Source organism: Notolepis coatsorum, assembly GCF_963971535.1.
Source record: "Notolepis coatsorum genome assembly, chromosome: 15".
NCBI lineage: Eukaryota > Metazoa > Chordata > Actinopteri > Aulopiformes > Paralepididae > Notolepis > Notolepis coatsorum.
The window spans coordinates 26,133,339-26,147,090 of NC_140179.1; the positions used below are offsets into that span (position 1 = coordinate 26,133,339).

At 40.7% G+C, this 13,752-nt stretch overlaps 1 protein-coding gene across 1 annotated transcript in view; it reads left to right on the top strand.

Moving 5' to 3' along the window:
* The window catches only part of LOC311241283 (lipase maturation factor 2-like), a 39,165-nt gene extending 25,782 nt beyond the window's left edge, over positions 1–13,383 (top strand). The window contains exons 12-14 of the mRNA XM_084330056.1: positions 1,481–1,592; positions 7,848–7,956; positions 9,606–13,383. Coding sequence (XP_084186182.1) covers positions 1,481–1,592; positions 7,848–7,956; positions 9,606–9,914 — 530 coding nt within the window. The 3' untranslated portion in view covers positions 9,915–13,383. The remainder of the gene's footprint in view (positions 1–1,480; positions 1,593–7,847; positions 7,957–9,605) is intronic.
* Positions 13,384–13,752: the final 369 nt, after the last annotated feature.

The following is a 13,752-nucleotide window of genomic DNA, read 5'->3' on the forward strand; positions in this document are numbered from 1 at the left end:
GAATAGGTTCTAATCTAACAGTGAAGAGATATAAACAGGTTGTTTACCAATAAGGGCTTTAAAAATAAATAAATACCAGTGTTTGTTGCGCCTTTCTGCAAGAGAAGGCCAACCCACCCTATCATACAGGACACAATGGTGAGTATCATATCTGTCACCAGTTATAAATCTGATAGCTGAGTGATATGCAGAATCCAGAGGTTTAAGAGTTGGATATATTCTGGTCCATACATGTAAGCATTGCTAGTTGAATGAAATTCTTCCTCCTCTTCAAAGACTGACATGTTGATCCAAATAGTTTACTGGTTTGCTTAGCAACCGGTGGCTCTCTCACTTGTTCTTCCTGGCACAAGGAAAATAGGCTGAGCAGTAAGAGATTCAGCAATAGTTTGATTACATAAAAAATGTATTCTCATCATACAGCACAAGTACAGTTCAACGAAAAGGTGTGACATCCAACCAGAGATTAAACTGGGTATAAACTACTGAGTATAGTGCTAATCAAATGTATGTACAGAGTTGTAGTATTAATATGTACAGGTATACACTATGGTAGTAAGTCATACTGGCCAGCAGTGTAGCTAGTAAGAGTAGGTAAGAGATATGTACAGATATAGATTTTTTTTTTGATCCACTTTTTCTCCCATTTTCTATATTTTTCTCCCATCCCAATTTCGTATCATCCAATTCAACCCTCCCCTGTCACGAACGCTGTTTCTTGCCTCCCACAAGCCGGCTGCAATGTGGACTAAGTCATACATAGCACAAGTCCCCTCCGGTACTTGAGGTAACAGCAGTCGCATCTTTTCACCTGCGCAGCTCGATCTCTCAGTGTCGAGGAGTAACGCGTGGGAGGCTCACGCTGCCCCCGACACTTCCTGATTCTACTGCGCAGGCGCACCAACCGACTTGTAGGAGTCGCTTGTTCACAACGTTCGATCCCCACCCTTCAGTTTTCCCTCCCCGTAATACGGCCAATGTGTATTACTGCGGACGACCAGCTAAACTGAAAACAATGTGGAGAGCTGGATTCGAACACGCGAATCCTAGCGTCTCCACACTGGTGGCGAGTGCCTTGCCCACTACACCACCTAGCCGCCCAGATATGTACAGATATAGATATAGTATCTAACATCCGAGTAGAAAGAAAATTGTAAAAAAAAAAGAAAAATGGGACTGCATTCATATAGCGCTTTTATCCAAAGCGTTTTACAACTTATGCCTCACATTCACTCATACAACGACGACAGAGGTGCCCACCTGCTCATCGGGAGCAGTTGTGTTAAGTGCCTTGCTCAAGGACACTTCCACGCGCTGCCCTGGAGCAGCCGGAATCTAACCAGGAACCTTCCGATTACCAGACGACCAGCTCTACCTCCTGAGGGCTGGATGTGAAACATGCTGAACTTAACCCTTTAAAGATATGTGCACCTCTTCCACCTTCAGTTGTTAAATTGTGACTCATGTGTGTTTGTTCCAGTGATCAGTCTGCTCCAGACAGACCAGGCCCTGTATCCATTCAGTAAAGCCCCCCCGACCTACATCAGGGGCAGTCTCTACAAGTACTGGTTCACCCAGAGAAACAAGGACGGGTCAGTACTACTACCAAGACGGATACCTACACGCATACACAAAACTGGACTTGAAGAAGAAGTCTTTATTTGTAGCACACATTGCTACATTGTCATGCAGCAAACGCATGCATGCGAGATGGGCGACACATATTAGGAACACACGCATGCATTTTTTGGGGGGTCACCAATTCAATTTCCTCTCTGCGCTTGACCCATCCTGTCGTGTTTAACCAGGGTTGTTGGTATGGCTGCTTGATTATGGCAAAAATCATTATCACGATTGTTTTTTTTTTTTTTTTTAAATAACTTTCTTTTTATTGTTTTTCACAATAAGCAAACAATTACAAACAACAAGACATAACAAAAACACAATCCCGGGCTGCATTATTAGTGTCACTTTACAAAAATATTCTTTTCACATGCTGAGTTCTCAATTCTCTTACTTTCCCTATAGGTATGGTGAATATTCTTTACAACTATACATCATCCACTGGTTGTCGTCATTAACATATACAAGTCCCATTTTCCCCAGTACTTCAAACCTTTCTCTTCCTGTAATCTGAGAATAAAAGTAAGTCTTTCCATTGTGTATATTTCGCCTATAATGGCCAACCATTTTTCTTTTGTTGGCGGTTCTTGTTGATACCAGAGACGCGTGATCGCTTTCTTACTTGCTGCTAAAAATATTTTCATCAAATATCTGTCTCCTCCTACCAATTCCTCAGGTAAGTTACCTAGGTACAAATAGGAGAAGGTCTCCGGTATCTTAAAATTCAATATAACCTGCATGGTGGAGTGAACATCTTGCCAATAACGTTGAATACCTGGACAATTCCAAAAGATATGAGAGTGGTTTGCCTCCCTCTGGCCGCACTGTCTCCAACATGGTTGCTCTATGCCTACTTGTCGGGATTTAATTTTGGGAGTTATGAAGAATCTAGTCAAGTTTTTCTTTCCAGCAGAATTCTCCATGTTTTTGAATTAGTCGAGCTACATTGAGTTCTGCACATGTTCTCCCATTCGTCTTTGGTTATTTCAATGTTTGATTCCTTTTCCCAATTTGTCTTAATGTAACTTGTGGAGTCAGTTCTGGCCTGAACAAAGCTATTATATAGTTTTGACACAGTTTTACTCATCTTGTCTCTGTATGCCCGAATTAATATCTGAATAACACCATCTATTGGGGTATTGGGCTCAGACACCTTTACCTCTTTTAGAAAGTACTGGCGTAGTTGTAGGTATCTGAAGAAGTCGTGTTTATCCAAACCGTATGTATCTTTCAAGGTTTGAAAGCTCACAAGTTCTCCATTCTCTACCATTGTGCTGAATGAGGTAATACCTCGGAGAGCCCATTCCTTAAATGTTTGATCATACATTCTTGGTTTAAATCCTAAATCGAAGGCAAACCACCTCAAGATCTTAATCCTTTTTTCTAACTTGAATTGTTTCACAATTTTTAACCATGTCTGTAGGGTGTGTACAATAAATGGGTTTAAGTTTCTATATAGGGTCTTGGCCTGCTGTCTATCACCAATTACTGTCTGGAGTGGTATATCAATTGATTTCACTTCAATGTCCTTCCACTTCGCTTCGTAGTCCCTTTCACACCAACAGACCAAAGGTCTTATTTGCGCTGCATAATAATACTCCTTCAGATTTGGGAGGGACATGCCTCCCTTCTCTTTAGGGAGTTGGAGTGTCCGGAACCTAATTCTCGGTTTTTTCCCGCTCCATATGAATCTAGAAATCATCCTGTCCCACTCGTTAAACTGTTTAGCAGGGATTTCCACCGGCAAGGACTGGAAAAGATATAGTAGTCTAAGGACTACGTTCATTTTTACTGAGTCTATTCTGGAGGTGAAATCCAGGGGGGCTAATGACCATCTTTCTATATCTTTTTTTAATTTGTGTGTTTAGGGGCTGGTAATTTGCTTCATATAATTTTGTTAAGTCCTTAGTCAGCTTACTCCCAGATATTTTATGGACTTCATGTTCCAATTTAAATTGTAATTTTCTTTATTTCTCTTGGAGGGGTATAGTTATATGTAAGTATCTGTGTTTTTCCTATATTTAGTTTGTATCCCGAATGTTGACCATAGGTTTCAATAAGGTCCATTAGTCTAGGGAGGCTCAGACTAGGGTTTTTTAAGTAAATTAAGACATCATCCGCGTATAATGCTATCTTATGCTCTGTTTCTTTTATATTAATACCTGTTATATTGGGGTCTTCCCTAATTGCTTGGGCTAGCGGTTCAATGAAAATCGCGAACAGGGCGGGGCTACATGGACAACCTTGGCGTGTACCGCGTTCTAGGGCGATCGGATTTGTTAATCGACCGTTTACTTTTATTCTCGCTGTGGGTCTTGTATATAGTGTTTTAAAACGCCTAATTGAATCTTCCTTGAATCCTAACCTTTCTAGTACCAAGAATAAATAGTCCCAGCTCACACAATCAAACGCTTTTTCCGCGTCCAGACTTAATAAGGCCGAATAAAGGTTGGTTTGTTTAATCTCTTCATAATATGTAGTGTTTGTCTTAAGTTATCCTGGGTTTGGCGACCAGATATAAATCCAGTTTGGTCCGTGTTTATTAGGTCTGGCAAAAACTGTTCTAATCTTTTCGTGATAATGGAGGCGTACAGTTTATAATCCAAATTAAGGATCGATATTAGTCTAAATGAACTTCATAATTCCTTATCTTTACCCTCCTTGGGAAGTACTGTTATAGTCTCCTCCCTCCAGGAGGGAGGGGGGATTCCCTTTCTAAGAGTGTAGTTAAATGAGGCCACCAGCAATGGCATGATCTCCTGGCGAAATTGTACCATTCTGCTGGAAGGCCGTCACTACCTGGCGATTTGTTAGCTTTAAGATTAGATATTGTCCTGTCTAACTCCTCTATAGTGATTTCTGCAGTTATAATTTTGTTCTGCATTTTGCCAATTGAGGGCAGGTCAAGAGACCTCAGGAATGCAATAGTGGCTTCACTATCTATTTGTGCTGGTTGTGTATATAGGTTTTTGTAGTATGATTCAAAGGCCTTCTCTATATCTTCCAAATTACTGGACACTACTCCAGTTAAGGGATCTTTAATTGTATTTTGTGTCTGTTGCTTTCGCAACCTTCTGGCCAATAATCTAGTAGCCTTTGGGCCTGATTCATAATATGTTTGACGTAAAAATTTAGATTTTTTCTCTGTCATCTTTATAGACGTCGTCAATCAATTTTCTTGTTTCCCTAATTTGCTGTAGCAGCTGACTAGTTGGAGTATTTTTATGCTGTTGCTCTATAGATGCCAATTTTTGGGTTAGATCCTGATATTTGCGCTCTTTCGTCCTCTTCAGTGTTGCTGTGATGGCAATCATTTCCCCCCTTAGCACAGCTTTTGCAGCATCCCAAACAATCACTGGATTAAACTCACCATTATCATTATTCTCTATATATATTTTTATTTCTGTCCTAATACTTTCAACAATTGTTTTGTTGTTCAATATTCCTGTGTTAAGCCTCCATAGTGTGTTCCTTGGCCTACTATCCAAGTGTAAAGTCATATAGACTGCAGAGTGGTCTGATATGTCAGTAGTTCCCAAAGTACAATCCCTTATCTATGTCTATCACCTCTAAACATAAAAAGATAGTCAATTCTTGAATAAACAGAGTGAGGAACAGAATAGTGGGTGTAGTCTCTCTCAGACTGGTGGAGATCTCGCCATACATCAAACATTCCTAAGTCTGTGAGTGAAGCATTAATTATTTTTGTCTGTAGAGTCCTGTTCACCCTATGGCTTGTAGTGTCCAGCTTACGACTAAGAATAGTATTAAAATCTCCCCCACAGATTAGTATCCCCTCAGACTCCGCTGCTATCAGACCAAATATGAATTTATAGAAACCTTTGTTGCTCCCCGGTGGGGCATATACATTCAGCAGCATAACCAAGTTGCCCTCTAATTTGCATTTTATCATGACATGGCGTCCTTCCTTATCATTAGTTTCTTTCATAAGTTCAAAATGTAATGAGTTGGGAATTAGTATAGAAACACCTCGTTTATGACTCGATCTAAACGAGCTATAGAACGTATTCCTATATCCATATTTCTTGAGTTTCTCGTGCTCCATCTGAGAGGAGTTTCTTGTAAAAAGATAATTTGAGCTTTTTCACGTTTCAATTTGGTTATGACTTTGCTCCGTTTAACTGGGTTAACCAGACCATTTACATTTATAGATACCACCTTAAAGTTTCTACTCATCTGTGCTTTAACAACTTAAACCTGACACTGTCAACCCGGAATTCACACATTACTAAACATGAACAGTTAGACATATACACATAGAGAACAGGTGTAACATTAACAAAAACAATAATTGGCTTCCAAAAACAGACGTTCGCTGGCCATCCCATGGCTTAGGTCCCGTTGGGGGTGGGGGGGGATAGACTCCACTCAAGTGCAGGCCCCCGTGGAAAAAAAGGAGCTATAAAATAAAAGAGAAAGTGCCTAGTCTACCTACAGCGTGCCTGAGTGACTCGTCGGTCTTTCAATAATCAAGTGGAGTCTGTTAAACTATAAAAAGGGAGACTAATAGTCATCCAGTCATTTGGGTCAAGGGGCTATTCAGCGTTCACGTGAATAGCTTACAGCTAGTCCGCATTAGATCCAACAAAAACTCGGAACATCTAACGTTAAGCGAGTCAAAACAGCCCATAGTCCTTAGACATATTCGGGCAGTTTACTTGCGTCACGTTGAAATAACTCAACAGTCTTATTATGCTACTGTATGTATTTCTCACCCTGAGATTTATTTGCTGGTGGTACATTGAAAGTCCTGCAGTCTGTTCTTTGCTCGTTGGGCTATTCCTCTTTCCCTCTCGCTCGCGTCTCCCGGGTGTCTCCTTCCTTCCAGCGTGCTGCCACGGTTGTCCTTGCTGTAGTCGCTTGTCCTGGTCTGTTCTAGCAGCGCGGGGGGCTGGTTCCTCCACAGCGACTCCTCTCTTCTTCAGATCCTGTGCGGCTTCCTCGGCGCTGTCATATGTGCGTGTGCCGAGTCCCAGTGGATTCGGATCTTAGCGAGGGGTGTCTGGAACCGAATTCCTTTCACTTTCAGTGCCCTTTTGATGCCGCTATATTCTCTTCTCCTCTGCATCACCGCCGTCGCGTAGTCATGGTCAAACGACAAGCGCTTGCCCTCGATCTCGATCTTCTTCTGCCAGGCTTTAGTGATGACCATCTCTTTGGTAGTGAATTGGAGAAAGTTTATTATAATCGATCTAGGTGGTGCATCGGGTCCTGGCTTTTGAGCTAATGCTCTGTGGGCCCGCTGGATCTGCAGGTCGGTATCTGTCGGTAGTGAGAGCTCAGCTCTTAGCAGTTTATCAATAAACTCCTGGGAGAGGGCAGTCTTTCTCCATTCCCTCCGGTACGTTATAGATGCGCATATTTGTTCTTCTGGACCTCCCTTCCATGTCCGTTAGCGCTTCTTGCATGGCTCTCTGCTGTTCCAAAGACTGAGGAGTGTTTCCTTGACCGTCATATTCCATGTTTCTGTTTCTCCGATGCGTGCCTCTGACTCGTGTATTCTGGTGCTTTGTGCTTTGGCCTGTAGTGCGTTAGCTCTCAGTTCTTGATTAATTTCCTTTTTAAAATCTTTGAGTTCTGTCATCAGTTCTGTCTTTAATTCTTCTTGTGTCGTTTTCAAGTCGTTCTGTCTTAAGGACGCGTATCTCTCTGCTAATGTTGGCAAGTCCCTCTTGAATAGTTTCAGTCGTGTTTTCACCGTCGCCATCTTCACCCATGTTAGTTAAGTCTTACTTCGTCCATCTCGCCGTTTTCGTCGTCGTTCTCCTGTTTTTTACGATTCCTTTGACTCCTTCGATTCATTGTTCATGTCCTCTCACTCATTTCAGAGTATTTCATTCTTGTTTTAGCTTTTCTTTTGAATTTGGAGAGGTTATTTTAATTGACCGTTGGGAGCTATAACTTCAAGCATCCATCCCGTGTGCCTCTCCCTACGGAAGCCATCACGATTGTTTTGATTTGATATTGAAATCACAATTTATTAAAAACTGTTACTCGTTGAAGGAAGGGTGTGCTGCGTTTACAACACGAGACAAAATTAGCAACACAGCATTCGGTTCAATAATAGTTTCATCCCGATTATCTTGTTTTCATGATCGCGGAAAGCCAACATTGCAATTGAAACTGGATTAATGGCCCAGCCCTGGTTGTCTGTTGAGTCACTAGAATGATGGATGTCGTTTGGTTTGTACGTCTCTGGGCAGATCCAGTCCTAAGCGCTGGTGGAGGAGACAATTTGTGGAGGAGTTTTATCCCAAAGTGCAGCTGGGCGACGCTGCGTTGGAAGAGATGCTGAATCAGCACGGACTGAAGGTAAGAATTAAAACCGGACATGTCAAATAGATAAAGTATCTAGATTGGAGACATTTCCGCTTTAATATCGATATTCAGTCGTCATTATTATTGTTATTTTGTTGTTGTAAATGTTCCATTATTTAGTGAATGGTAATATCAATTTACATGGCAAACCAACTTCCATTGGCATGGTTAGCATGATACATATGTAACCGGTCTCATTTGACATGCCCTGAGTGGGAGTTGAACCCCATCGTGACTGTGGATAGACACGCGGTACCTCCATTACACTTACATACATACATTTAACATCACAAAGTGAAAATAAGTGACTAAGGACTACATCTTTGACTAATTGGTTAGGCTTCTTAAATATGTCTTCTCCATGCATGTAAACATAACTATTGATGTGGTATAAAGGCGTACTATCCTGTGCCACATTGCATTATCCAATATGGGTAATGTAGATACGGGTAATTTAGAACCACCCTACACATTAACATTAGTAATGGTTTTATATTTTTCATATCGACCACATCATGAAAGACTCATTAAGCAAACAATATTAGAACAAATATCAAGATGGACCAAGGCCGCTGATCCTAAATAACAGGCCTACATTTTGATTCTATAATGAATTCCATTAGGACGTGTGTAAATAATGGCATTAAACCAGACTATATGGAAAAAGGTCACAAGAGTCGCTGGACTTATTCCACCTTTTCTCAGGAGCCTACTGTATATCATGCAGTCAAAATGAACTGAAGTTGAAAGTCTGAAGATGATTATCTTGAGAGACGCAGCCTCTATGTGGAGAAAACCACTCCCCAGATGTGCAACTGGTTTTGAGTGACTTAATACCAAGGATATGTCTCTGATCTGAATGAGGAGTAGAGCTATTCTGTTATTAACCCCACGCTATGCTCACTTATCTCAAGTCTGAATCGGGCCCAAAGTTAACACGCACACAGTATCGTGGATCCTACGTATACAGAGTATTGCCATGGAAACTGAACTAACAAACGGCAAACGGGAGGAGATGTTTACATACGTCAATATCTGAACTATTATTGGCATATCCCAGGTATCTAATCCAGGTTTCTCATAACGGGAATATTCGGGTATGTGGTGTTGACTTCAAGGTTTGTTTTATTTGTCACATTATATAAGGTACATGCATGTACATTATAGTGAAATGCTTGGTTCTGTATGACCTTCCTGAGATTGTGCTTCATACAGTAAAAAACTAAGAGTAAAGACCAAACACTATACAATATAGAAAACTAAAATATATTATTTTATTTATTATAATAATATATTATTTTTAAATTCTTCATTTCATAGAGATCAATGATTTTTTTTGATTTTATATTGTTTGTATTTACATGTTCGAAATAAAGATTTCAAATCAAATAAAAATTTACAAAATGCAAAAAAAAAGAGGTAGGAGAGGTAGTGCAAATTTGTAAATATAAATAGATAAAATATGGTGTAATGTTTTTAAGAAGTGTTTTAAAGTTGTGCCTGCAGACAAAAACCGACTATAGAATATCTATTATCTTAATTAATACCTATTATCTGGATAGTGGCGTGCATGAAAACGCAGTCACTAATGTTAGAAAGGCCTTTGCATATTATGTAAATTCTAATGCGTGTGATCTGTGCAGGAGAAGTCCCCCGTCCAGCCCAATCCAGACACCCCTCTAGCCCAGGCTCTGAGGCATGTAAGGGGGCACGTCGAGGCTCTACCCGGGCCTCTGGTGCTCCGGTCCCTCTTCGCCACAGTGGCCGTCATCTGCCTCCTTAAATCGCTGCTCTTGTGGGCCCTAGCGAGCCGGAAGACCAAAGCCCCCACCGCCGAGCCCAAGGCCAAGAGGCTGAAGGAGCCAAGCTCTGCCTCCGGCCTTAAACCCGACAAGGAGAACTCTGAGGAGAGGACGCGGGATTCGGACAGAAGCCCCAGGAAGAGGAAGTGATGCGTCCCAAACTGTCCTGTTACGTTGTGACATTCCATGGTTCAGGGGCCTCATTTATCAATATGTCCTCCATATAAGGTTTAAAGTCTATGGAATACGGTGCAATTTATCATATTGGCCCCGAATATAAGACCATGCTTTATTTGCCGCAAATTGCACCTGAAAAAGTGACGTTGTCTTATATTGGCGGATCAGAGATTGAAAGTGTCGCGGGGAATAAATCGTAACTTGCAAGTGATATTTTGCCTCTTACCTGGTGAGCAAGACATGGATTCCTCCCAATCTCTAGTTTCATATGATCATGGCTTTGTGTAGCTGAAAAACTGACGGCAACATTAACTAAAAGTAGGCCAAGTTAACGAGTCAGATCCGAGGAGGAGTTACAGTATGATTCCAATTTTGAGATAATCAATTTTTCACTTTGAGATGGTTAAATTATGTTTAGAAATGGGCCTACCAGCAGGCTACAGTCTCAACTTTTTTTTGTATTTATTTAAATAACTCAAATCAATAATAGTCAGAATAGATATTGATCTTGAAAAGGGGGCAGATTGTCTCATAGTCTGGCCAATGCGGTACGTAAAAACACTAAATATGCATGCTAATGGTTTCCCAGGACTTATTCAAATCTGAATCTAAGTGGAAATGAGTTTCATACAGTAGTGCATAAAAACAAAAAAGCTCCCCATGCAAATTTGATGTGTATTGTTCTTGATAAATGAGGTCCCAACTCCCAGGCATGTATCAGGATGGAAATGACATGTTAACTCAGGTTTTTTTTTAACTGCCAAACTGCCCTATCTAGCTGCATCTTCAGTCTTTCCTACCACTGTGGCCTTGCACTCAGCCAACTATTGTCATCTGTGTAATGCTATGTGTTCCCGCCATATTCTCAGGTCAGGTCAACGATATAATGTCTTTATCCTAGCATGCCTACTGCTAAAAACAGCTACAGCAGTGCTTTGTCTGTATTCTTTTTTGTTTTGCTTGTTGCAACTATAGCTCCCAAGGATACTCTGGGGTTCTTTGTTCCCAAGTGTATTCTGGGGTTCTTTGTTCCCAAGTGTATTCTGTATGGTACTTTTGTTCCCAAGGGTATTCTGTAGTGTACTTTGTTCCCAAGGGTATTCTGTAGGTTATTTTCCTTCATGCATTTCCTTAATTAGTAGTTATTTACTGGTCCTACACAGGCTTTCTTGCAATTCAGGGATCAAACCACATACTTCGCCTGGAACAGTGATTCTATCACATTGTGCTTGTTGTCTGTGTTTTAATTTTGGGACTGTGGGATTTGTTTGTTGGGCTGCATGAACACTTGCCAAGTAAAAGAAAAAGTTATCTTTTGTCATATCTGATAGTTTGGCTGACTTGGCCCTCTGCCCACACCATATTACAGTACTCGGTATGTGGCATATAGACCAGATCGCAATAACGGCAAGTCAGTTGGCGCCTTATTCATAGAAAAAAGTAGCCTACTTGGATTTTAATCTTCAACCCCAAAATATGATGATTTCCAATGTAGCCTTTATTTATTAAAACTATTGAGTGAATCCAGCTTCGCATGCAGCTTTTTATTTATGAATTTCAAGTTGCACATTAGCTGCATTATCATTGGAGAAGTCGACATATTCAAAAGCTCTTCATTTGACTATTCTGCTGAGTTAAAACGGCATTTGTCACTGCTGGTATGAATGTCATGTAAGACTGTCGTGTGAGATAATTTGTCTTGGTGGCTCAACTGTGCACAGTCATGGGATGGGACACTGGTCTTTCCTTCACATATTTATGTAAATATTCGACATGCTGTATATATTGTTGCTGTCGGGTGAAGGATCTTGGTCTCGCCAATTTTGTGTTTTTACATTTAATTGACCGTATTCACACGGCGGCCATTTCACTCTTATGCCATGCTCTGGTTGCGATTTCTTTCCACCCTGGGTGGGGAATGGGATGGATAGAAATCCCAACCTGAGCATGATGCAAGAGTAAAATGGCCACCATGTGAATATGGTCCATTGAAGGTTTACATGGTTCTCTACGGTGTGGGCAGGTTTTCAGATCATACATACTGTGAAATCCATTTACAACACAAAAATGTACTTTTAAAAAAAAGGCATTAGTGTAAACATGTGATTGTTTTTCTTCATCATTCCTGAAAAGTTGGTCCAACTCTTAACTGGAGATGCAGGGGTTTCATCAGACAGCAGTTGTGATGCATGTGTATACTTGACCACATTCTTACAAACGGGGAAGACTGCTGTGGGTTTTGTGTCTTGGCGATTGGGTGATTTGACCCAAGGACTCTGGACAGAATTCCCCTTGTTTAACCATATGGCCTTGGCCACTTCTGTGCATTCATCACACTGCATTCCATTGCCAAGTTATCGGATGTAAGACGCCTCTACAAATATGATACAGGCCACATCTGATTGCATCTGTTGAAGACTACTACATCCCAGCATGGTCAGAAAATCTATTTTTTTTGTTTTGTTTTGTGAGTTACTTTCAGCCATTCATGCGAGACTGTTGGGTGATTATACTACAGTCTACAGACTTTGTGTGGATAATTTCACAGCAGTATCCAATGACTCTGCTACTAGTAAGATATTTCCTGGTTTATCACTGGTATCTGGTGAAATCATGCAACAATAATCTCAAATCCCATTGCGTTTTCTCTCCCACTCCAGTCTTAGAACTGTAATCCACTGATTCCTGACCCTGTTTCAAGCCGCTTTAATGCACTGCTGCTGCATCAGAGAAATCTCCAGATTCCAACCAGGCTTGATATGAAAGTCTGAGGTGCTGTAATACTGAAGCTAATTGTATTGGATTATAGCCTTAGGTCATACAGCCTGCTGCTACCGGAGGATTTAATACAAAGGAGGGTTGAGACCAAAATTAAAGGCTAAAGTACTTTCCTAAATATTTATTTGCACTCAATCAAGGATTCTTAAGCAGAAAATGCTCGGGACAAAGCCAGTTGAGGGTGAGCAGCTCCCCCCAGTGGAGCTGTGTATATTGTACTGTATGTATACTGCAGCCAGTGGGTTATATAGGCCTACAGCAGTCCATCACTGACATTGGGCACTGTAATCAATATGCATTCTAAAAGCCTCAATTTAGTATTAATATCATACCTGGATGCTGCAATTTGTTTTACCGTAAAGCCACTATTGAGATAGCACAGTGAATTAGTGACCCTAAAGAGATGTGGATTATCATTAATTCAAGGAACCTATTATTATTCTTGCTTTTGAAAAGAAAGTGGTTGTGTGTGCAGGACATATTTCAAATTTTACCTATAAGGATTGCGTGTGTGTATATTGCTTTGATTTTATTCTGTAGTGTCGCTTCTGCATGTGTAACATACTTTCTGGAGCTATTCAGCCAACGTGTTTTGCCCTTTTCCACTCCCAAGTGCTGTATCTGACCAGATATTTCATTGTCGTAATAAATGTTTTGTTTTGTTTTTCTGCCTGAGAATCACATCTTCCGGGTGACTGTTATACAGTTGTTCCACTACATCAGAATTTTAATTAAACAATTAAATTCCTTCCCATGCTTTTGATGGAAGCGACATTGTGGCAAAGGTCGCCCACAAATAGATTACTAGGGGTGACACAGTGATTTGGATCGCTACATCGATTCAAAGGGCAGCGATCCAATTTAATCAAAACAAAATAGCATTAGGCAATTAAGATTTTTGTTTAAAGATTTGAGGAATGGTGCTTCATTGAAGTGTTAAGCAGAGCTTAATAAAATTGGATTCTCAACCTAATTTTGCTTGAATGTTATTGACTGAATGTTACTGACCTTAACCATGACGAAATTGAAACAG